General features: G+C 41.6%; 1 protein-coding gene across 2 annotated transcripts in view; it reads right to left on the reverse strand.

The window, feature by feature from the left end:
* Nucleotides 1-25,481, reverse strand: part of SELENBP1 (selenium binding protein 1) — a 376,594-nt gene that overhangs the window by 70,850 nt on the left and 280,263 nt on the right. For both annotated transcript variants that reach the window (XM_044080630.1, XM_044080631.1), the window contains exon 9: nucleotides 20,081-20,159. In XM_044080630.1, the coding sequence (XP_043936565.1) occupies nucleotides 20,081-20,159 (79 nt within the window). The remainder of the gene's footprint in view (nucleotides 1-20,080; nucleotides 20,160-25,481) is intronic.

Raw genomic sequence — 25,481 nt, forward strand, 5'->3', positions numbered from 1 at the left:
AGACATCATAACATGTTACTGATTCTGCTCAAGGCTTTGGTGTTTGACTGTGTTCAGAATGTGACAAATATATCATAAATCAGTACTAGGTCTGCATGGGGCTTTATTGTTTCAAAGCATTTCGCTAAGTGACTAACCTCATAATGCAGTACTAGTTGTGTCAGAAATTTATTATTACAGAGAGTTAGCACTAAATGATTTAAGCATTATAATGCTGTATTAGATTTGCAAGAGCTTGTTTGTTGCAGATAGTTGACACAAAGTGGCTGACATCATAATACAGAAACAGTTCAGTACGGGATTTGTTCTTAGTGTCACCATAAAGTGACTTTTCTGCAACAGGCTGCCTTGTGTCAAGAGTGTTAACCCAAACTGATTGACATCATAATGCAGTAATAAGTAATACTACCACACAGGGCTTTCTTTTGTTAGGGGGTTGCCACCTAGTGAGTAAAATCATAATGCAGTGCTAGTTCTGTAAGGAGTTTGTACAGAGTTTTCTTCATTCTGTGTGTTGTCATCACAAAATGACTTGGATATAATGCTGCACTAGTTATGCATAATGTTCTTTGTTACAGAGTGTTGTCAGAAAGTGACATAGATGTCACAACACAATACAATGCCTGCCCAGGGCTTAGATCCTATACAGTATTGTCACAAAGTGACTGGGAGCACAATGCGGCACTATTTCTGTATAGTGCTTCATTGTCTTAGAGGTCACACAGTGAATAACATCATAATGCAGAACTAGTTATGGAAATGGCTATGTTACAGAATGTTATCATGAAATTACTTTGCGTAATAATTTACTTCTGCACAGGGTTTTGCAGTTTCACACGTGGTCTCATGGTGACTGACATCATCATGGAGAACTATTTCTGCACAGTGCTTTGCTGTTGTAGAGTGATTTCACAAAAAGATTTATATAGTATAATGCAGTACTAGTTCGGCACATTTTTTTGTTACTGAGTATTGTCACAAAGTAGCTGACATCATAACATAGCACTAGATCTAGACAGTGCTTTGTTGTTTCAGAATGATGTCTCAAACGGATTAAGATGTCATAATGCAATATTAGTTTGGCATAGGGATTATTGTTATTGAGTGCTGTCAGAAACTGACTTAGACATCATATCACTAGTAACTCACCCTAGGGATTGGCTGTTCAGTGTGCTGTCACAAAGTAGTGGTATTACTATAATACAATACTATTTCTCCTCAGTCCTTTGTGTTTTTAGAAGTTGCCACAAAGCGATTGATATTGTAAAGCTGTAGTACTTCTTCTCAGGAAATTATTACACAGAGTTGTCACAAAATTATTTAAGTGTCATGAATCAGTATTAGTTCTTTACAGAACTTTCTTGAATGTTGCCACAAAGTGATTGAAATCATAATACAGAAACTGTTATGTACATGGCTTTGTTCTTTAATAATGTTTTCACCAAGTAACTTAGACAACATAATACAATATTAATTCTGCACAAGGCTTTGTTGTTACAGAGTGTCCCAAGGTGTCCCATACTGTAGTGCTAGATCTGCACAGGGCTTTATTGTTTCAGGGTGTAGTCACAAAATGGCTGACATCATAATGCAGTCTGGTTCTGCACTGGACTTTGTTGCAACAAAGAGTTGTCACAAACTAACACAGACCTTACAGTGCAGTACAACTTCTCACATGGCTTTGATGTTTTGGAGAGCTGTCACAAAGTGACATCATAATATAGTACTAGTAATATACAAGGCTTTCTTCTTACAGTGTACTTTCATAAAGTGACTTAGGCATTGTAATGCAGAAATAGTTCTGCACAAGACATTGTTGTTATAAGGTGCTGTCATAAAGTGATTTAGACATCATAATGCAGAAAAATTGGGCCCAGGCTGGTTTGTCACAGGCTGTTACAATATCACTTCATAGGTTTATGCTAGGCTAATGACCATCAGGGTCTTTACAAGTCTAGCTGTGTAATCCAACCCAGTTTTGCTCCAAGATCCTTGGATGCCTATATGGTAGAGTACATTAGTTAGTAAGGAGGTAGCTAAGGTTTATGTGCGGGTTATATTAGTTGGGGAATTAATTTACTTACGGTTAACGTCTGTCCATCAGACACATGGGGGCCAGACTGGGGGTGGGGATGAATTTGCATTTACCCATCCAAATGAGGTTTCATTCACATAGGACCATGGATGAATTCTACTTCATGTAGATGAGTAGCTTATTCCATTGCACAGGGATCATGTGGCACACATTGGTCTCTGCAGCATGTTCTGTTAAGTCACAGGCAAAGTTCAGATCATTGGATCTAGTGTTTCTGGCACTGTTTGTTTTACAGATTTGCAAGAGATCCATCAAAGCTGGATCTAAGGATGCCTTCTATCCCAGGCAGAGATGGTCTCTCAGTAACCTGTAGGAGACTGACTATAGAGACAGAGCCTTAAGGCAACCTGTGTAGGGCAGGGTACTCATCCCCTGGATTACCCTGATGAGGAACCTTTGATGGCATTACAACTGTTGCAAGTGCCTGGTTAGGTTTATGCCAGAGGGGCATTGTACTCAATCCATCTGATAAGAGCTGCATAGAGTGATACCAAAAACTGGAAACTGAATGTAAACAAAACCAAATAAACATAAAATGTTAAGTCGACAAGGGAAAAAAGCATCCAAGTAACTGAGTCCAGTTTTACTTGGATACGTCTTTCCCTTGTCGACTTAACATTCTATGTTTATTTGGTACTAAAACTTCCTTGGGTCTGGATGACATACCCTTGGTTATGAGTTGGATGACATAGAATGACTTTCTTACTATCTTAGCTATGTGTTGGTTGAAGACCAGATTACTGTCTACATATGTTCCCAGATCGCTAACTATTGGTTCAACTCTTACAGATCATAATAGGATACAAGTCCTGCACAGTGCTTTGTTGTTGCAGTATGTTGTCATAAAGTGACTTAGACATAATGCTGTACTTGTACTGCATATCTTTTTTTTGTAGTGTCATTAAGTGCCTGTGACATCATAATACAGTATTAGTTCTCCACAATGTTTTGTTATTATAGAGTGTTATAAACAAAGCGATTTAGCTGTCATAATACAAGTCTAGTTCTGCATGTTTTTTTTTCTTACAGAGTGTTGACACAAAGTGACTTAGCCATAATGAGTATTAGTTCTGCACAGGAATTTATTTCAGAGTTTTGCTTATCTTTGCAGGGTCTTTCTCAAAGTGTCAGGAATCTCTCGCTTGTGTAAGAGATCAACACAGGCTGGGATTCAAAAAAAACATTCCAAAATCCAAATTCACGATTCCATCAAATAGGATTGCATTTCTGAGGTGCCTGCTACACACCTCAGTACAACCAGCTTTTCTTCCACAGGAAGATAGAGGTATATTTAAATCTATTCCAGGGGTTTTCCACTCAAACCTCAGTCTCACCAAGGGAATGCCTGACAATTCTGTGTGTCCCGGCCACCATGATTCTCATGAAACTTCTTGCAAGACTCTACATGAGAAAGATACAATGGCATTTGAAGCCTGGTTAGTCCCAGCATCAATACCTATTGTCTTTTCAAATTCCAGTTCTGGGATTTACGAAAAGGGAAATCACTTTGTGAAGACATTCAAGGTCTCCCATTCTCCACTCCTGTTCAAAAGTGGTCAGTCACTGTAGATGCCTTGGACTTTGTTTGTGGTACAGTGTCAATGGGAATAAAAGTGCAGGGTCTTTGGGACAAGAAAGACAGTTTATAAAGGCTCTCAACTATCTGAATCATCTGAGGACATCTTCAAGGAGTAACATACAATACCCACAGTGATCTGACACAGAAAGAAAACAATTGGGAACCAGATCTTAGCCCCTATGCAGACTAGCCATGTTTGCATGGGGTATAGTTTTACAGCATAATCTCACTCTATAGGTATCTTACCTTCTGTTAGTGCAAAACTGTGTGTCAGCCAGGCTGAGCAGGATCAAGGCACACCCTTACAAATGGAAACTGAACAAGGAAAGCCTTCCAAGCTTTGATCCAGCAGTGGGAATTCCTTAGGTAGACCTTTTTGTCTTCTCTCTAAATATGCAACTGGCAAAATTCTGTTCCAGGACTCCATGTAAGAAGGGCCGAAAGACAAAGTTTTTTCTTTTTTTTTTTGGACAGGAATATTCCTGAATGCTTTTCCACCTTTCCACTGATACCTGAGGTACCTCTGACCTCTTTTTGGCTTAGGCAACAGGAGTTCTCCCTTCTGTTGTAATGGACCACGGACAATTATTACAAGTTTCCTCACAGACTGGACTTACTCACAAAAGAACGGGAGTGTTTGATACATCCCAACCCCAAACAACTACAGTCGATTGCCTGGATGGTAGGGGTTTAATACCTTTTAGGCACTGTTTTCTGAGGATATGCATCAGGTACTAATGGAGGCAAGAAAGCCTGCTACTAGAATATCACATATAAGCAAATGGGAAAAGGTTTTATATTCGGTGCCAACAAAACAGCCAGTACCCATTCAGGGCTGTGTTTCCTTGTTTCACAGTACTTGGTAGTCACTATCATATGGCCTGTCTTACTCCTCTATCAAGGTTTATTTGTCAGTCATTTCACCATGCCTGCCTATGAATCCCCCTGTTTCAATGCATTCTCATGCTAAAATATGTTTGAAAGGGGTGCATCTTAAGAAGCCTCCCTGAAAACAGGTGGCTCCTCCATTGTGTCTTAATTTTCTGTTAGAGAAGCAAACACTTCTTCCATTTGAACCAGGTGGTCTGGCTAACTTGGGGTTCTTAACATGAAAAACAGTTTTGTTGATTGCTCTGACCTCTGCAAGAAGAGTACCTGAGTTGCAATCTCTTATGGTGGGTCAACCTTATCCCATGTTTTACAGAAACAGAACTAATCTTTTTATGCCTAAAGTGGTATCCAAATTTACTTCAAGCCAAACTATCCATCTCATTGTTTTCCTTCCAGATCCTAAAAATAAGGGAGAAACTATACTTCACACATTGGTTGTCCACAGACAACTCAGGTATTATATCAACTGAACAAAATCTTTTAAAACTTCCAATCAGTTGTTCATTTCTTCTAAATGTAAGAAATAAAGGACAATCAGTGTCAAAGCAGACTATTTATAAAAGTTTGTCTCAGGCTGTTACCTTTTGTTATTCACAACACAACAAAACTATTCCAGGCATGGTCAAGGCTCACTGGACTGAGGCCTTGGCTTTTAATGTGGCTTTTTGGAAAGGGTTAGACTCAGGAATATTTTAGTTGCAGCAACGTAGCCCTCTGTACATACTTTTACAAAGCACTATAAACAAGTTTTCTTTTTCAGGTCTAGGACAGACTTTGCTAGGACCATTCTTCAGGGCTCCTGGGCCCTTCTCCTTCTACCTCCCAGTTGCCTAAACTATGGTAATGTACCCATACAGCTTCTACTACTGCACTACTGGTCAATATGAAGACTATAGAACAGTTGTGTAAGTAAACATATCATAACAGTAGCTGTTTGCACAATCACTGCTGCTTCCCCCTTGTTTTTGTGGTGTGTTTTTTATGCCATGTTGTGGACATGTATTTTTTCTTTGCCTAGCAATATCCTCTCAGGGCTTGGCCTCCCTCTGTCAGTTGGCATAAAGGCTCTGTAATCCTGCAACCTGTCTTTTTAGTCAGCTTATCTTGAGCTGGCTAACAGTTTGGACATGTGGAAGGTGCCCTGAGGCTTCGGAAGTGGGCAGCTGTTATATTATTTGCAGGATATTACACATATAGCTTGGCTACTACAAAAGTGATCATTCAAACATCTACTGTTATAGTAAGTTTACTTACACTGTTGGACTTTTTCTCGCTATATTCTTTATAACACACAATATCTTCATATGTAACCTACAGCGTAGGACCCAAGCAAGTGCAGAACTGGTGGCCAATGGTATCAGACACACTAACCCAACAGAGATAACAAACCTGCTAGTGGATAGGTTTAGAAAATATTTTACTCCCTTATCCCCTCCTAACTTAGAACAAACCCTCCCCAAACTTCCCCCCACCTTACATATCTGAAGAGCAGGCCCTCCAAGCACTGTCCAAGGCAAAGAACACGGCCTCTGTGGGACCAGATGACATCCCAGGCTGTCTTCTAAACAGGCTAAAACATGAACTAGCATCATCACTAAGTACCCTTTTCAATCATAGCCTAACCTCATGCTTTGTTTCTGTGGAATGGAGAACAGCTACAGTTATTCCCATCCACAAAGGTGGCCTAGCAACAGACTCGGGGAATTACAGACCAACAAGCCTGACCAGCCATGGAACATATCATTATGGACCTTATAAAGACATAGGTGACCTCCAAACCCTGGATCCTACCCAATTATACTTCATCAAGTGTAGATCTTGCCTGTTAAATCTGGTGGATTTCTTTGAAAGTGTGACCAAGAACACTGATGAGGGAAATCTGTGCACACAGCATTACCTTGACTTGGCAAAGGCTTTCGACACAATCCCACATTCCGGCATTACCAATAAACTTAAGGTGAATGTAAACCCCTTAATTGTAAGATGGGTTGCCAACTGGCTCATAAACCGGACACGCACTATCAAACTGGGTGACTCCACATCAACCAGCATGTTACCAGTGGAGTGCAACAGGAGTCAGTCCTTGGTCCCCTACTGTTTGGTATATACTTCTCAGACGTTCAGGTCAAAACTAAAGGGTTGTTGCTGACCAAGTTTGCAGACGACTGCAATCTAGGTGCAATCATTGAATCCCTTAATAATGTCAGTATACTCCAGGATGGTCTTATGCAGACCAACGACTGGTGTATTAGTCACGGTCTCAAACTGAATGCAAAGAAATGCATCATCATTCCCTTCACACTATCAAATCAATAACAATACCCTAAGTACCCATGAAGTGGTAAGGGACCTGAGATCACAGGCTGACTGTGACCTTAACTTCGACCACCATGTGTCTACCATTGTAAGGAAAGCTGTCCACATAGCTCACTTGATTAGTTAAGGCATCACCTTGAGAGCAAAAGAAGTTATAACCCCCTATACTTGGCACTTATCTGGCCCAAAATTGAGTATAACGCCCCATTCCATATGTACTGTACTAAGCACCTACAGCAATTAGAGAGACCTTAGAGGTTTCTAACAAAGAAGATCAAAGGCTTCCAGCATGTGCCTTACAAGGACTGACTAAATTTTCTGTCACTATACTCTGTATTGTATAGACTTCTTAGGGGAGACTTATGCCTGGCCTGCAGAGCAACCCAAGACCCATACCTAATGAACTTATTACATATCCTAAATCAAATGGGTCTAGAGCTACCCATTCCAGGGACTTAAATAAGGCCTGTGACTTAAATAGGACATGCTGGAGGGACAGATTTATCTCCCAGCAACTGCCATGCCTTTGGAACAGGCTACCAATTCATGTGAAACAGAGCACCTCTATGACACTGTTCAAGAGAAACCTGGATGAGTGGATGGAGCACCATAAATTCTTACTGGGGATAGTGTCCACAACCCTCCTGAACATGGGCAGTCATCACTTAATGCAATCATTGGTACTGAATAGTACCTCTATGGTATTACATTGGGTTGAAACGGCTAGGCTTAAAATGACCTACGGGTCAATAGCCTAATAATCTCCTATGGTATATACAGAATTATGAAATTGTATTTGCATATGCAGTGCCATTTATATATAGTGCCATTTCCCTGACATGTTTGTTAGTAAGGCTTACACACACACACACACACACACACACACACACACACACACACACACACACACACACACACACGCACATACCCACACACACACACACGCACGCACATACCCACACACGCACGCACACACATCACCACATAATCATCATCATCACTAAAGTAAAACTTCTTTAAGTACTAAAATAAAGAGTCTGCCATATATAGCTACAGACAGCCTGAGGGTGGTAGTTATGCCTGAAAATAAGTATTCCAGACAGTGATAAAATAGTTTTTATAACACTTGTTCATGAAGACTGTTAACTCTGAATTAGGTCTTCCTGATGTTTTCAGAAGCTGTTGAGAAAGTGCCCGTTTGGCATCAGGCTATCTTACAGTCTGACAGCATGAAACATTTGAGGTTGGTGTAATGGTTTTTCTCCTGCTGAGACAGAAGCTTGCTGGGATGAGAGCTACTGAATTTTCTGTTGACTCCTGGATTAAATAGGACAACCATACTTGCTATGGCCATTTGGGCACTGTCAGCTGTATGATCTCCCATGTTACTTTTAAGAGAACTTTTGGGATAAGGTCTGCCATACAGCATATGAATGTAAGTCACTGGTCCCACCTGATTGAGAAGGCACTTGTTGCTTAAACTGTGCAGTGTCCATGTAAAACAAAAGCTGGGGGTATGATAATTTACTTGCAAGGCAAGCAGGCCTGCTTTAGATAGTGCTATTTCCTTACAATATCCAAAAAAAAACTGTTATGTTCAAGATCCATCTGCACAGGGCCATGATCTCTGTTCTCAAAATATCTGATAAACAGACCTTCTGGCTGGGTATGTATGTTTATAACTCTAAGTTGGTTTTGTCTAACAAGTTCTAAACAATCATGGTCAGTCTAAATAGGAGGCATGAGTAGATTCCTTATAGTTTCTTGATGGGCCACATTTATATGACGTTGCTGTCGTTTGCAGGCATTTTGATGTTGTTTTTCACAGCTTGCAGACTCTGTGGTTTTTAGTGTTAACTGGAAAGTTAGCATGGCATACTGAATGCTCATTTTGTCTTTCAGATTAGTGTGGTCACTAGCCCAACAGCCCAGAACTCAAATATATAAATGGCTTCCTCAGACATATTCTGATGTACCCATTGGTTTATTATCTAGTTCTGGTAGTACAAATGGAATCCCCAGGTTCCTTGAGATCAGATGATGCCATCATGACATCTCCCCAAAAATTGCAGGGTTCAAACGTAGCACATGTTCCACTTGCTAATTTGGTCCCACAGGTTCTTCCAAGTACCACTGGACATTTTTTCATGTGTAGCCTGACATTTTGAAACATAAGGATGAAAGTGGACATTGCAGAACCTACTATTGAGGTGACTTGTGGTTAAGACATAAAGAAGGAAGTGTTTCATCAACTGTATTCTGTTCAGATGGAAGGAGACTACATTTTTGCATCTGAAATAATCTCAAGAATATTTGTTGAACAGAGCTTAGTCTGGATTTTCATGCTAAACTCTGGAAGCATTGCACCATCCAGTTCAGAAGTTTCTAGAGTTCCCTAAGAGAAAACGCTTGGATCAGACATTCATTTCGGAACGATAAATGTGAATGCTATTTCATCTTTACGTAGACAAATCCTGGAACCATGTGGCTGGAAAAAACACTGAATGCCTTAGAAATGTTAAAAAAGGCAAGTGGGGGGGGGGGGTGATCTGTTGGTGGGAGTGCTGCTCCTGAAATTTAAGGAACTGGTGAGCCCCATGGATGTGGGTCTGTAAATAGGCATCCTTAATGTTTAAGGTGATGAAGAGAGTGTCTCATTAACTCATTCACTCCAATGGAGCTCAAGATGTTTGCACTGTAACTTTCAGTGGGCGGGGCCTAAGCCTTTTCGCAGAACCAAATTATGTCCTCACAGTTCAAACAAACGTTAATATCTCCGGAACCATAAGGATTATTAAAGAAGTATAAATGGCAAACTCTTCAGCACAGACTATTGTGTTACTTGGTTGTTGAGATATTCAGAAAAAATGTGAAAAATTATATCTATATAAATTAATATCATAAAACAGTTAATATCTATTTATCTGCACTAGTTGCGTCTTTCGGCTTTTCCCGGTTAGGGGTCGCCACAGCAGAACTCCAGTCCGCTAATGATTGGTAGTTGATTTTTACGTGCCAAATTACCAGCCCTGACACACAACCTTCAACGAAGGTACACCCATTCACGCATGTCTCCATGCAGAAGATGCTCTAGCTGAGAATCGAACCGGACAGCGTCTTACTGTGAGGCGACAGATGTCAAATGTTAATCCAGTTAAGTTTGCTATTGTACAAATTTTAAGATGAAATCTTTGAAAACCTTACACATAGCATGGTCTTGGAATTACTGATGCAAATATGAACAAGGAATATTTGATGCCTACAGACGCCAGTAGGAATTAACTGCAGATGCACCTAGAGGCATCACTCAGATGTAATGAGTTAACAAAGGGAGGACCGGAGACATAGCATCTTGAACTTTTTTGCTGCAACATGTCTCCTCTAATCTTCCTTTTTTGCTACAAGAAATAAACCTGATTTTCATCTCTTGCATCTGTCAAGAGACAGCACTCTTTGGGCTGACTTTGCAGTCCAGCAATTTTTTCATAATGAGTAGTGTGTCCTCTAAATGGTCATTTGGTGTAGAAGGGATACCACTGAAAGGCGGTACTCCAACTGCTTCTGTGGTGTAAAAGTGTGTTTTACTTCCCTAAGGGAAGCTACTGATTTTTGAAAAAGGGAAAATCTCCCCATGAAGAGCACCGGAAGAGTGAGGAGAAGGGTTAGAATGGACTCTGCCCAGTTGCCACTATGGCAAGTTGTTATTAACATAATGAGGGGCTTTACCACTTGATCTCTGAAAGGTTAGAATAGACTCCGCCCAGTTGCCACAATGGCAAGTTGTTATTAACATAATGAGGGGCTTTACCACTGGATCTCTGAAAGGTTAGAATAGACTCCGCCCAGTTGCCACTATGGCAAGTTGTTATTAACATAATGAGGGGCTTTACCACTGGATCTCTGAAAGGTTAGAATAGACTCCACTCAGTTGTCACTATGGCAAGTTGTTATTAACATAATGAGGGGCTTTACCACTGGATCTCTGAAAGGTTAGAATAGACTCCACTCAGTTGTCACTATGGCAAGTTGTTATTAACATAATTAGGGGATTTACCACTGGCTCTCTGAAAGGTTAGAATAGACTCCGCCCAGTTGTCACTATGGCAAGTTGTTATTAACATAATGAGGGGATTTACCACTGGCTTTCTGAAAGGTTAGAATAGACTCCGCCCAGTTGTCACTGGAAAGTTGTTAACATGAGGGGATTTACCACTGGTTCTCTGAATGGTTAGAATAGACGCTGCCCAGTTGTCACTATGGCAAGTTGTTATTAACATAATGAGGGGATTTACCACCGGATCTCTGCTCCTGCTGTGCTCCAATTTGAACTCTTCTCTGTCTGTCTGTTTGTCTCGCTCCAGGACTGATGCCTACTTTGGCACTGCATGCAAAAGAAATTACAGTTGTGTACACCTACCATAAATGTAGATGTTCGAGTGTCTTCACTGTTGCAGTCATAACTGTAGGGTGCTCCTGCCGGCAGGCAGCCCGAAGTCGGCCAGAATCCCAAAGTCTGGGTCCGGTGTCGGCTGTACTAACTAGTACCCTGACGTCAGGACGCTCAGGTATATAGCCCTCAGCCGACGCCATCTTCTCCAGCCTTTCTTGCCCCAGATGTCAGAAGTTCCCAGTAAATCAAAATGTATCCAACAATGAATACAAATACACCATAAAAGAAGTGGAAAAGAGAACAAACCAGAATAAGAGGGGATAGGAGGGAGGGAAACATTGACTGCAACAGTGAAGACACTCGAACATCTACATTTATGGTAGGTGTACACAACTGTACTATGTTCTTCGTGTTTCACTGTTGCAGTCATAACTGTAGGGTGGAATCCCAAAGCAGTGTAAAAGGGGAGGAGGCTTAAAAAGAAGAAGGGGCAGCAAGGAGACCCTGCAAGACAGCAGAGGCAAAGCCTGCCCTGGACTTAGAATACAGAGGAAGATTATAGTGCTTGGAAAAAGTATGCACAGAACTCCAAGTGGCAGCTTCCAAAATATCTTTGGTAGGAACTCCTCTGAGAAAAGCTGTAGAAGTGGCAGCTGCTCTAGTAGAATGACTCCTCACAGAACCTGGAAACTGTTTCCCATAATGAGTGTAACAAAACCTTATTCCATAAGCAATCCATTTGGAAATAGTTTGTTTGGAAATAGCCTTTCCAAGAGAACTGGAGGCAAAAGAGATAAACAATTGGTCAGATTTTCTGAACTCTTTAGTCTTGTCCAAGTAAAATCGTAACTGTCTGTGTACATCCAATGAATGCAAAATCATTTCCCCTTTATTTTGAGGATTAGGGAAGAAAGTAGGAAGGTGAATTGTCTGATTTAAAGCCACTTTCGAAATCACCTTAGGCATAAAAGTAGGATTTGTCCTCAAGGAAACTCTGTCTTGGTGAAAAATAAGGTAAGTTTCCACGGCCATGAGAGCTTGCAACTCTAAAAACCCTTCTGGCATAAGTCAATGCTAACAAAAGAACTGTCTTCCAAGATAAAAAACTTAATATCTGAGGCTGCAGCAGGCTCAAAAGGAGGCAAAGTAAGTGTCTCCAAAACATAATTAAGATCCCAAGCAGGGACAGGAGGGGTTCTAGGAGGTCTCAAATTCTTAGCCCCTCTCAAAAATTGTCTCACCAATTGGTGAGAAAAAAACAGGAGGATCAGTATTGTAATGAGCAGAAATAGCAGAAGCATGAATTTTAATGGAAGAAAAGGAAAGGCCTTTAGACAAAAGGTCAGAAAGGTAAAGTAGAATAGACGAGAGATCAGGCACAAAAGGGTTAGAGCCCCGGTCCTGCATCCAAATACAAAATCTTTTCCATTTAGAGGCATAGGATTTCCTAGTGCTAGGCCGTCTAGCTTCTAGAAGAACATCCAAAACTTGTTTGGGAAGATCAGAAGAGATCATATTCCTTTGAAGAGCCAAGCTGCCAGGCAAAGGGTCTTGAGATGAGGGTGTAGCATCTGACCCTGATGCTGGGACAGAAGAAAAGGGTTCAGAGGAAGAATCCAAGGAGTTTCCAAGAACAGGTGCTTTAAAGTTGGATACCAAAACTGTCGAGGCCAATTTGGAGCAATCAAAATGATTAACTTGGGCTTGTTCTGTTTTATCTTCAGTAATACCCGAGGAAGTAGAGGAAGAGGAGGGAAGGCATATCCCGAAAGGTTCCTCCAGCTGAATGACAGGGCATCCACTTTCCAAGCTGTTTTGTGGAAGGACCTGGTGCAAAAGAGAGGCAGCTGATGATTGAGATGGGATGCAAACAGATCTATCTGGGGACAACCCCAAACTGCAGTTATCCTGCTGAATAAGCTGGTGTCTAGCATCCATTCGTGAGGATCCGAAATGTTTCTGCTTAGGCTGTCTGCTAAGAGATTCTGTTTTCCTGGAATGAACTGAGCCTGAAGATGCAGATTCAGATTTGGAGCCGTGTCCCATAAAGCCATAGCCAGTCTGCAAAGGGGGTAAGAATGAGAACCCCCCTGCTTGTTTATGTACCACATGACTGTGGTGTTGTCTGTACGAATCAGAAGAGGCCCAGGTTTCAAAAGGTTCTCGAAGGCCAGAAGAGCATTTTGGACAGCCAACATTTCCTTCAGGTTGATGTGCCAGTGAAGATGCTTCTTTGTCCAGGTTCCCTGCTGGCAATTGTCTAGAAAATGTGTTCCCAAGCAGAATCCGAGGCATCTGTGGTTATGATCTGAGAAGGATGAGGCAGACGGAAGGGTTTCCCTTCGTTTAAAGCACATGCCCTGGACCACCAAAGGAACTCCTTTTGGAGGCAGGGGAGGAGAGGAATCATAGTGTCCAGGTCGTGGTAATGCTGTGACCATACACTTTTCAGATACCATTGAAGCTTTCTCATATGAAGTCTTGCATTTGGAATCAACAGAATGCAGGAAGCCATGTAGCCCAGAGCCTGCAGGAATTTCCTTGCAGTGAGCTGAGTTAAAGTTGCCAAAGTCTTGAAAATTGAAGCCAGCTGTATTTGTTTTTCTGGAGTAAGGAAGGCCCTTTGTAAGCTTGTATTTAGAAGGGCACCCAAAAATATCATTTGCTGAGAAGGGATCAGCTGTGACTTTTTCGTGTTCACTGAGAATCCCAGTAAAAGGAGAAGACGTTGAACAAAATCCAGATGTTAAAGTAAAAGATCCTTGCTGTCTGCCTGAATAAGGCAGTCATCCAAATAGGGGTAAATTTGAATCCCCTGGAGTCTGCAATAAGCCACTACTGGGGCCAGGCACTTGGTAAAGACTCTGGGTGCAGTAGATAAACCAAAGGGCAGTACAGAGAATTGAAAGTGCCTCGAACCTGCCTTGAATCTGAGGAATTTCCTGCGTTCCTGCCTGATAGGAATGTGTAGGTAGGCTTCCTTCAGGTCCATTGTCACCATCCAGGCGTCCTGGGCGAGCATTGGGATAAGTTGTTGCAGAGTAAGCATCTTGAATTTTGGAATTTCCAAAAAGGTGTTCAACACTGAAAGGTCCAGAATAGGTCTCCATGAGTTTTGTTTTCTTGGAACCAGAAACAGTCGTGAATAAAAGCCTTTTCCCATCTCTGAGAGTGGAACAGGCTCTATGGCTCTCATGGTCAGTAGAGCATCCACTTGATTTAAGGCCTCTGATCATTGATGTTTTGGCAGATCTGGCCAACCGACAACCCTTGGCAGAGTATGAAAGTGGAATTTGTAGCCTCTTAAAATCACGTCCAATACCCATTTGTCCTGGGTAATATGAGTCCAATTTCCGTAAAAAAAGAAAGTTTTCCTCCGAGAGGGGCTTCCAGGCAAGGAGGTCCTGTAGCCCAACCGAGAGAGTCATTGTGTCTGTTTCCTTTGCGATTGGGATCTGTCTTCTCCTCTTCTAGGTGAAGAAGCAGTCATTGTCTGGATCTGTACGAGGCCTGAGCTTGACCACGACCCCTGGAGCATCTATATCTTCCCCTTTGAGGCCTGTCAGACGTGGGAAAGGACCAATTTTTGGAGGGCCAATTCCTGGAAAATCTAGGAGGCTGAACCTGTAAGAAGTCTTTCACAGTCTGCATAGATTTTGCCTTTTCTTCCATCTTTTTAATAACCTCCTCAGCCTTAGATCCAAATAAAACATCATGCTGAACAGGGGCATCTAACAGTTTAGCCTTAACCTGCTCAGGCAAACTCTGTTCACGAAGCCAGGCATGTCTCCTGATGATAGTACCAGAGGCTGCGGCTCTGCAAAAAGGTTCCAAAGCATCAAAACCACAATGTAAACTATGTTTGCTAACTTGTTCAGTTGCATGCAATACATCCTGTAATTCCTTATCCTCTGCACAAGCTGGAAAGGTAGCAAGCCTTTGCTTCAAAACAGACAAAAGAAATTGCTGATACTTAAACATATGAAACTGGCAATTTAAAGCCCTAATAGAAAGGGTAGCAGAAGTATAAACCTTTTTACCCCATCTGTCTAAGGCACGAGAATCCTTCTCAGAGGGAATAGGATTTTTAGAAGTAGCAACCTTAGCAGCCTTAGAACCCTGAGAAATAGTTTCAGGATCTGCAGAAGGGTTCTTAAATAAGAATTGATGGGAATCAGGAACCCTGTAAAATCTATCAGGCTTAGAAGGAGCAGGAGCCAATGAATCAGGATTTAAATTAGCCTCAGAGAAAGCATCATCCACAATATCAAGAACTGGAGGAATAGCTAAAGGCCTGTGTTGAGGAAGAAGAAGAAACTCCCTAAGTCTCTTCTTGGAAGCAGAATAATCCTGACCTTCCCAATGAAAATGTTCTCTCATCTCATGTAAGGTTTCCCCAAAAGAAAAATCTTCAGGAGGAGAGGCAGAGGGCAAAGAATCCTCTGCATCCGAATCCTCATAAGGAGGAAAAGAATATTCCTGATCAGAGGAAGAGACAGAAGACACAGAAGCCTGGTCAGAGGAATCCAAAGGAATATCCTGTCGAGGCCTTTTCTCAGGAGGGGGGTGAGAACCCCTAATCATTGTAAGCAAATCCTCAGCCATCCATAGCAATTGCTTCTGGGTCCTGGGAGCTGTATCAGAAGCAGCTTGAGCAGAAACTTTAGGCTTAACAGGAGTCTTTGACTTTGCCTTTGTCTTTGTAATAGTGATGTGAGTAGGCCTGAATACCACCTCAGAAGCCGGTACCTGCACAGCGGTTCCGGACCCATCTGAAGGAGCGACGTCCGAAGGTCCTGCAGCAGATAAAACAGTAGGCCTTGATGGCTCCCCATGGGAGTCCATGTCGGCCATCGGTTCAGAAGTGGCAGACGACAGGGGCTGCAAAAGCGCCTCACTGACGACCGCCAAACCTGATGCTGGCTCCGGCTGCAGCGAATCCTGTTTGGACCTCGGAGGCCTGTCCTTGTCTTTGCGCTTCTTTTGTATTCCGGTAGTATCCGACGACATTCTATAACTGAAGAGTCTACCGAAGTAATTTAGAGCCCAATCGTACCTACGCTTGATAGTTCGAGAGTTGAACCTGGCACAGAACAGACAACAAGAAACGTCGTGGTCAGGGCCTAAGCAAGGTAGACAGTAAGAGTGGAAATCTTTATGAGGTATTTGTTTTCCACACGCTATACAATTATTAACTTTTTCTGACATCGGAGGAACAAGAAAAAGATTCCCCAATGGGGTACTTAGCTTGAGAAGAGAAGTACGAACTTCGGACAGACAACAAACCAAACACGCTGTTCGAAAATCGCCAACCAATGACTTGCGAGCTGCTTTCCACCGCACGGCAAGAAAGACTGGAGAAGATGGCGTCGGCTGAGGGCTATATACCTGAGCGTCCTGACGTCAGGGTACTAGTTAGTACAGCCGACGCCGGACCCAGACTTTGGGATTCTAGCCGACTTCAGGCTGCCTGCCGGCAGGAGCACCCTACAGTTATGACTGCAACAGTGAAACACGAAGAACATCAAAGCCTTAGATAGATAGTTTCTAGAGTAACAAGGACTGGTAGATAAAATTACTTAACTGGCTGCATTATTTTCTCTCTCTCTCTCTCTTCCAGCTTTTTAAAAATGTCTTGAGATGAAACCCAAAAAGATTACAATAAGATGACTCTTCACATTATCAGCAAAAGGCTAAATATGCAGCCAGGCATGCCTCCAAATGAGATGCCCAACAGCAGTGGTCCTAGAACAAAGAATAGGCATCTACAGTGTCACAGCTTTACTTTATTACATTTCCCAACATTTTGGGGGTATAATATGGTTCAAGATTTTTCATTTTCTCTTTCCTTGTGCTTTTTGCTCCCTCATGCCTGTCAGTGATCTCAGCTACCATCACAAGACAGTGGGAATGCTGTATTCCAAGCAGTCATTGAGGATTCTTAAGCTCTGCTGTGTAATCCCATTTAATCTAGTATCACTCAAAGGGTGGGAAAGCAGTGGGCATTTACAAGGGATTGTGGGTGGCACAAGATTTCAAGCCACCTGTTTGGTATCTGATGTTCACAATGAATACAACTGGAATATACACCCACAGAACACACCCTGCAATCACACCACAGTGGAAGATGTGAGCAGCTCTCTCCTAAGCAAGCTCCTCCAGCACCTGGGCCACTAATCAGTCCTGATTCACCTAGGTCATAGATGGAGATTCATCTCTCTATGCCACTGAGCTAGTATTTTCTCTTTTAAAGGAATAGTAACAATACCCTAAGCTTAATCCTGTCTTGTGTTATACCACACATACTCAAGTATCGGGTCTATATCATATGGTTGAAAGCCAATAATAGCGAATGACCACAACTATGAAAACAGCGGAACTCGAAGTTGCAATTGTGGGGGGCTGTGCTCACCACACCCCCCCGCTAAATATATATACCAACTTCAAGATCACACTAAAGTGAGGAAAGGGTAAATACCCCTATCTACCCTGTAGTGCGACCCCACAATAACAACTTTGAGTTCCAGTGTTTTCGAAGTTGTGGTCATTCGCTATTATTAGCTTTCGACCACATGATATAGACACTCAAGTAACTGATGATCTGAAATCTGCAGGATGGTTGAGGTGTGCATTTTCCAAGGATGCTTCAAACTCTTAGCAGCATCCATAGAAATCACAGCTCGGTCATCTACTAGGTTTTATACCATAACCCTTTTTTAATATTCCAAAACGTGCACGCTGATTGGTCAGCGCAGCAGTTAGTAAATAGATATACTAATGGAAAAGGTCCGTCACCCGGACTTTTCCATGCGACACAGGTTTAAAAAACAACGGACATCTCCGTTGCTTTATTTAAAGTTGTCTCTCGCTATTTTAAACCATTTAACATGTCGCTTAAAGGATGTTTAACATAGCGAGACAGCTTTAAAATAAGCAACAGAGATATCCGTTGCTTATTTTAAAGCTGTCTTGCTATGCTAAACCCATTTAACATAGCGAGACAGGTTTTAAAAAGCGGAGAAAGCAAGATCTCCGTTGCTTTTATTATGTTAAATGGGTTTAACATAGCGAGACAGTTTTAAAATAAGCAACGGGCAACTCCGTTGCTTATTTTAAAGCTGTCTCGCTATGTTAAACCCATTTAACATAGCGAAACAGTAGAAAAACCAACGGAGATCTTGCTTTCTCCGTTGCTTTTGCCCACAGCTCTGATGTACTGCGCATGCATGCGCAGTACATCAGAACTGCCGTGGATGCCAGACAGCTGCGGAAGGGCAGCAAAGAGGCATTATACAATGCCATTATTTAAGAAAAGTAATTGTTTCTTTTCTTAAATAATGTCATAGTATAATAGCAATAACCCACTTCTGGATTTACCCACGGTTGGCTTTGTTTGGTCCCTCGGGCTTCGCCCTCTGGACCAAACCACACCAACCGTGGGTAAATCCAGCATTACCCACACCCAGGCGTGGGTTATTGCTATATTAATCCATTGCTGTTGCCGCTCCTATACCAGCTAGAGTCTGTTTTTGTTAGTTTGTTTGTGGCCAGGGACTGTGAGTCAAGATCCAAGATTGTGCTAAAGAGAACAACCCTGAAAGCCTCAATTACAAGGGAAATGACTGAGGGCTTAGGCAGTTCAACATCTAAATAGTTCACCATATCTTTTCCTGGTAGAAGGCATCTCCCTAACCACACATTTGAAGCTTTCCATAATAATGTTAAGGGACCTCTCTCAAAGTAATATCCTTTAGGGAACAGCCTGAAAAGAAAGAGTCTTCATCATCAGTATCTGCAGTCTGGAGAGGGGTTAATCTGGTCCGCCACATCCCATTCAGAATCAAAGGAATTCATGGAGCAGGGAAACATTTCCTTTTTCTATCTTTCCTAGCTTCAGAAATAGAAATATCTGAATTTCCAGAGACCACTTCAATAGAATACTGGATTACTGAAAGTGCTCATTGAGTGCACTTGTTTACTTGGTAGTTGTCAAAAACACGGCAGAGCTTTTATCTGATAAAATTTAGAATACAAATAGCTCCTCTGTACAGCCAGTGCACCTACAGAATGTATACAACATTCACTGCTAAGGCAGAAGCAGAGCATAAAACATTGCTGTTAGGCTAAAGCAGAGCATAAAACATTACTCTTAGGCTAAGCAAGTGAGGGAACATTTCTCATTCTTAAGACAGCTTTGGTCACCTATAGAGGAATTAGAAAAAAAAAATATATATATATATATATATATATATATATATATATATATATATATATATATACACATATATGTACATGGATTATGGGGTGGGTGGGACTGGGCTGCTTGTAGAAGACACAACATGAAATCCATTTTGCTGGGTTTATTTAATAACTTTTATTTAATCCATTATCCTTTTGAGAAGATCTCTTAAGTACCTGCAGCCCCACTGAATAAGTGGTTCAAAACAATTCTGTTTGAGCCTTGTGAACTTTGCAATAAGCTTTGCTAGCAAGTGACTGGTTAACAGCAGCTATCCTTGAGTATAAGAGCCCAACAAAACCAATATCTTCCTCCTCCTGGTGATACATTTCCTACTACTCATCTTATACAATATTACAGGGAATTTAGGCAATAAGATATGGGTAGCGCTCTTTCCTACAATGAGTATCAGATTTTATATTAGCTCTGTAACAGCTTTAGGATAATAGAACACAAAACTTGGGACAGATAAATGAAAACAGAAAACTCAGAAATGTCCCTCTTTGCAACAACTTCACCTACACATAGGTAGAGAATATGTACTTCTTCCAACATGTGTATTTCACTAACCTGGCATTTCTTCCATCATCCATCCTGTGACCTTCTTACTGGGAACCTGGATCACTTTATGGGTAGCCCACGTTCCATCCTAAATGGATAGGCATATAGACAGGCATGTAAGAAAAAGAAGTAAAGACAAAGAAATCACAAGACTGCAATTAAAAGACACACACACACACACACACACACACACACACACACACACACACACACACACACACACACACACACACACACACACACACACACACACACACACACAGAGTAGTTCAGCTGTGCACTAACCATTTAATCTTTGCCTGTGAATATCCCCTGATAGGGTAAAAGATGTAAAGCTTTAAACTCTGGATGTCTTGTGCTGGACCAAAGGTAAAAATTGTTCAGAAAATGTCAAAATAATTTTTCATACAACTAAAATACCCATATGCATGTTTCCACATGCATCTGCAAAGTGCATCCACATAGTGCATCTACATAGTGTGATGTCCAAAACTGCTGTGGGGTGATCATCATCAAAGCTGCGGCCTTCCTAGCTTTCTTCTGTCACAGATGTGACTGTTTTCTGGCTATAGGGATGTTCAGTTTACATCTGCTGTGATCATGGCTCTCTTGCCACCTGAGTGGACATGTGCAGTGTACTTGTACCAGGTTGTGATACTAAAAACTACGACTAAAAGCCATGTTTGACTGCTGTAAGTGATGTTCACTGAAATTACCAAAGGAAAGTTATACAACAAATAATTACTGCGATATTCAGATTAAAACAAAGCTAAACGTGCTTATAAAACTGTTCATTATAAAAGGTATTGGTATGATAAATGTACTTTAGCCCTAACAATTACCTTCTAAAATTCATATGAAATGTCTTAAAATTATTTTATGAACCATTAGCACTATCTGCATGTCACTATTTTTACGAACTATATAAGTGTGTTCTGACTGTATCTGTTGCATGCTGGTGCAATGGCACTAAAGTTTGTTGTATGTCATACCTAGCTGCATATTTTATGGTTCTAAGAACATGTCTATACATGTGTCTGCAATGTACCATGCTCCTGTCAAAGTTGTGCTGTGAAGAAAAGAGAGACACCCTATCAGAATATAAAAACTGTTGGTATGCACTGTATTTTTACGGTGCAGCATAAATAGAGATCAGGGAACACATGAGAATAATCACTATAGAACAATACTGAGAGAAAGAAAAGGGAGATTACCCTTGACAGAAGTCTCCTAATACCTCATACGCCTCATATGCTGTCTAAAACTGTCCTACAGAAATATTCTTTGCTCATAGCATCTTTTTTATTCATGTTTCTGTTGTCCGGTTCTTTCCAGCTGGCATCCAATATTTGTTACTCCTCCACACAGTCTCTCTCCAATACATACATTCTGCTTTTGGTACATTTTTCCCACATGTGATATGACTTATGTACACAGTCGTAGATAAATTGTGTTATTGTGCATGTTTACATTCTTGTATTTCTTTTGCTATGACTTTCTGTTTGCACCCAATTATCATTCAGCTACTCAACTGTTTGTTTTTTTTTTTTTTTTTGAAAATAACTAACTCTGCAGCTAGTATTTGTAGGTGCAAAGGTTTTCTGCCTGCCCTCTCCTCTTCTTTAAAATTCTTTAAAAACAGCTGCAAGTTTCAGCAGTTGCAAGACAAGCTAATGTATTGGCATGTTGGCATGAGGTGGAGGGGAAGGTAAAAGTAACCTGAATTAAGAATATCTTTTTAAATGTTCTTAAATAGTGGATTCTAAACCCTTGCCTGAAAAGTAGATCAAAGGAATGTAATCCTGAATGCTGTTATAACAGGTAGAAAAAAGCCATCATTTAAAATATTATGTTGATATTAAGGTTATTGTTGTTTCCACATATATTTTGTACATCCTCGTAAAGGTAGTTGTAACAAAAGTAGTATATTATTTTAGTTACCTTAAGAGTGCTCCATATTTAAAGTTGTAGCATTTTCATTTGACCGCATCGTGCAGAATGTGTTAATGTATTTAATAGTATTATTGTATTAAACTTGCTATTACTGTCTTTTGTTGCAACTGACGTTTTTATAGTGCTGTAGCACTATTCTGTTTTTGTCTTATTTGATTTTCAGTTTGTTTAATTAAATATTGAATCATTAAACAACCATGCCTTGAAGATTTGAGAGAACATGAACTCTTATTTTATATGTAGATCATATAAATTATTTCAAAAATGGAGATAGTGATAAACAATTCAGTGTTCAAAATGTATTATGTTAGGATAACTTAAAGGTATAATGGACACTAAAGTAATGCAGATGATAAATGTGAGTGTTAATACAAGAATGCTTTGCTGACATTAGAGTTCACAGAGGCATTAGCAAAGTATACATTACTATGAGGTAGTAACCATAAAGGGGTCTTGCTAGAACAAAGCATGAGAAGAACATGTTAGCAAGGAGCCAAAAATAATGAGATAGTAACAGTTCCAAGGTACCTAAATGGAGACAATCAGGGAACAAAAACAATGCACTAGAGAATAACACTAAGAGCAAGAAAAAATACATTTCTACTAAAAAAAAATATCTTGGGTAACCGGTCCAGCTGGTGAATCTGGGAATCGGGGCAATATTACAACTGCCTCATGTACACAGACAACCCTCTCCTCCTCCCAACAAATTTCAACACATGTGAGAGATGCAACCATATAGCCAAACTGGAGGCTAAGCTCTCTCAACTCAGTACTGGCGTGACCTGTCAGGAGGAGAAGGAAACCACACTCACTACAATTCCAGTCTCACATAGACCTACCACGACAGCAAACCAAACACATAATCACACAAAAACATACTTGGAGGCTCTAAATAAAGATCTGCCTAAGCAGCAGAGACCTCCAAAGCAGACACCCAAGCAACCGCTACCCCAAAACAAAACACGTGCAACACATCTCACAAAGCCAGTGTGCCGAACAGTCACAGCCCTTAAGACTAAACAACACACCTGATACACTTGTAACAGGTGACTATCGTCTGGCACACTGACATCCCGCTCACCAGGCTGAACAAGGAGAGGGTCACGGTGAGCAGCCTGTCGGGCGCTAGGATCCGCCACGTAACACAAGCACTCAGGTCACTGCAAGGCAAGTACAAATATGACATTCAGTCATTGTCCATGCTGGTGTGAATGACCTGAGACGTACCTCCCTGGACTACATGAAAAGAGACATAAAGGAGCTCTCTGAGCATGTAGCCCAGGCCGGTATGACCCTGACCTTGAGTAGCATCTTACCCTCACCAAGAATGATGCCACAATATGAAGACAAGACGATCAATTTCAACAATTGGCTTAAGTACTGGTGTCATTCAAAGGGGATCCAATGCCTGTCAGCTTGGGATGATATGCTCGACAAGCCACGATGCTTCGCTAGGGATGGCTTGCACCTGTCACCCCTGGGCTTTCGGATATTGGCAAAGGCTCTTGCTACCCCCATAGTGCCTTTTTTAGGCAAGGCTCAAAAGACAAACCCACCGCCATAGGTATCACAAGGGATAAGAAACTAAGAGTAATGCTACTCAATGCCAGAAGTCTAAACCTCAAGATGCACTTTTCGAAACTCTCCTTAGCATGGAGAACATCGATATCTGTGCAGTAACAGAAACCTGGTTCAGGGCTCCCAAGAGCACTCCAGCACTACCAGGTTATACCTCATACCTTGCTTTTCGGCCCCAAAACTTGGACCGAACCACAAAAGGAGGGGGAGTATCGATATTCAAAGATACCCACACCTCCAGGTTGGTGGCAAAGCACGAAGCATCAGAGACTATCCATGTGCAACTAACAGTGGGTAAAACTGCCTTCCAGTTTATAGCCTGCTACAGACCACCCTCCCAAACCCAGGAACCACACGCGGCCTTCCTGAGAACACTGGAAAATATGAAGGTCTCTCCAAATACTATTATATTGGGCGACTTCAACTACCCAAACATAGACTGGGAGCATTACTCTAGCTCCAACACCCTAGCCCAAAGGTTCCTAGAATTTATAAACTCAAATGCTATGAAACAACTTGGTACCACTCCCACAAGAGGGGAAAACATACTGGACCTGATCATCATGAACATGGGGACTCTATGCTCCAGACCAGAAGTGTATCCCTCACTGGTAATATCAGACCATAAACTAATCTCACTGGATATTCACATCCCGACCCCACCCCCTGCCCAGAAAACCACAGTGAAAAACTTCTCTAAAGCAAATTTCACACTCCTCAAAACCGAGGTGGAATCCTTCAAAGCCCCCGGGCCTGTGGAAAATATGACCCAGACCACAGAATCCTTTATAAACTCATTCTATGAACACCTTCAGGAATGCATGGATCATGCGATCCCAAACAAAACCAAGACACAATCCTCCAAAGGCAGACGTCCTGTCTGGTGGACCCCAGCCATAAACAAACTATACAATACAAGGAGGAAGCTACTAAATGATAGAGCAAAATCCCAAAAAGGGAAGGCATCACTGATCAGTATTAGCAAAAAACTACGGGCACTCATAAAATTGTCTAAGGCCAGCTTAGAGAGAAAAATTGCACAGGACACTAAGGATAATCACAAGGCTTTCTTTAGTTATGTTAGGAACCTGGGTGGTAATTCCCAGATATGCTCAGAATTAGTCCAAAATGACAAAAAATACACTGAACCCACAGACATTGCCAACATCTTAACTGACAGGTTCAGCACAAACTTCTCCCCCCTTCCCACCAAAAGGGCAAATATCTATCCTAGCAGAGTGCTGCCCCCCTGACATCTCAGATGCTCAGGTAAGAGCCACCCTCTCCAAAGCAAAAAACACAGCATCAATGGGACCAGACAGTGTCCCGGGCTGCGTCCTACATGAACTCCAAGAAGAGCTAAACCCAAACATAAAACTACTGTTCAATCTCAGCCTTACTACAGGATATGTGCCCAAAGAGTGGCGTACAGCAACAGTGGTCCCTCTCCATAAAGGTGGTGCCTCAACGGATCCTGGAAACTATTGCCCCATAAGCCTGACTAGCTTGGTCTGCAAAGTATGGAAAGGATCATCATGGACCTCATAAATAAAGATATTGGGGACCTACAGACACTGGATCCTACCCAGTTTGGCTTTGTTAAGGGCAGATCCTGCCTCTTAAACCTGGTTGATTTCTTTGAAACAGTCACCAAGGCCATTGACGAGGGGAAAGTGGTCCACACAGCCTACCTGGACCTCGCAAAAGCCTTCGATACAATACCCCACTCGGGCATTATAGATAAGCTCACCAGCTTAAATATAAACCCCTATGTCACTAGATGGATTGCAAACTGGCTCAAGGACAGAACCCACATGGTTAGAATTGCTGGAGCCATGTCAGACTCCAAACCAGTTACAAGTGGTGTCCCACAAGG

This window comes from Protopterus annectens, chromosome 8.part0 (genome assembly GCF_019279795.1).
Source record: "Protopterus annectens isolate FY-2018-M chromosome 8.part0, PAN1.0, whole genome shotgun sequence".
NCBI lineage: Eukaryota > Metazoa > Chordata > Ceratodontiformes > Protopteridae > Protopterus > Protopterus annectens.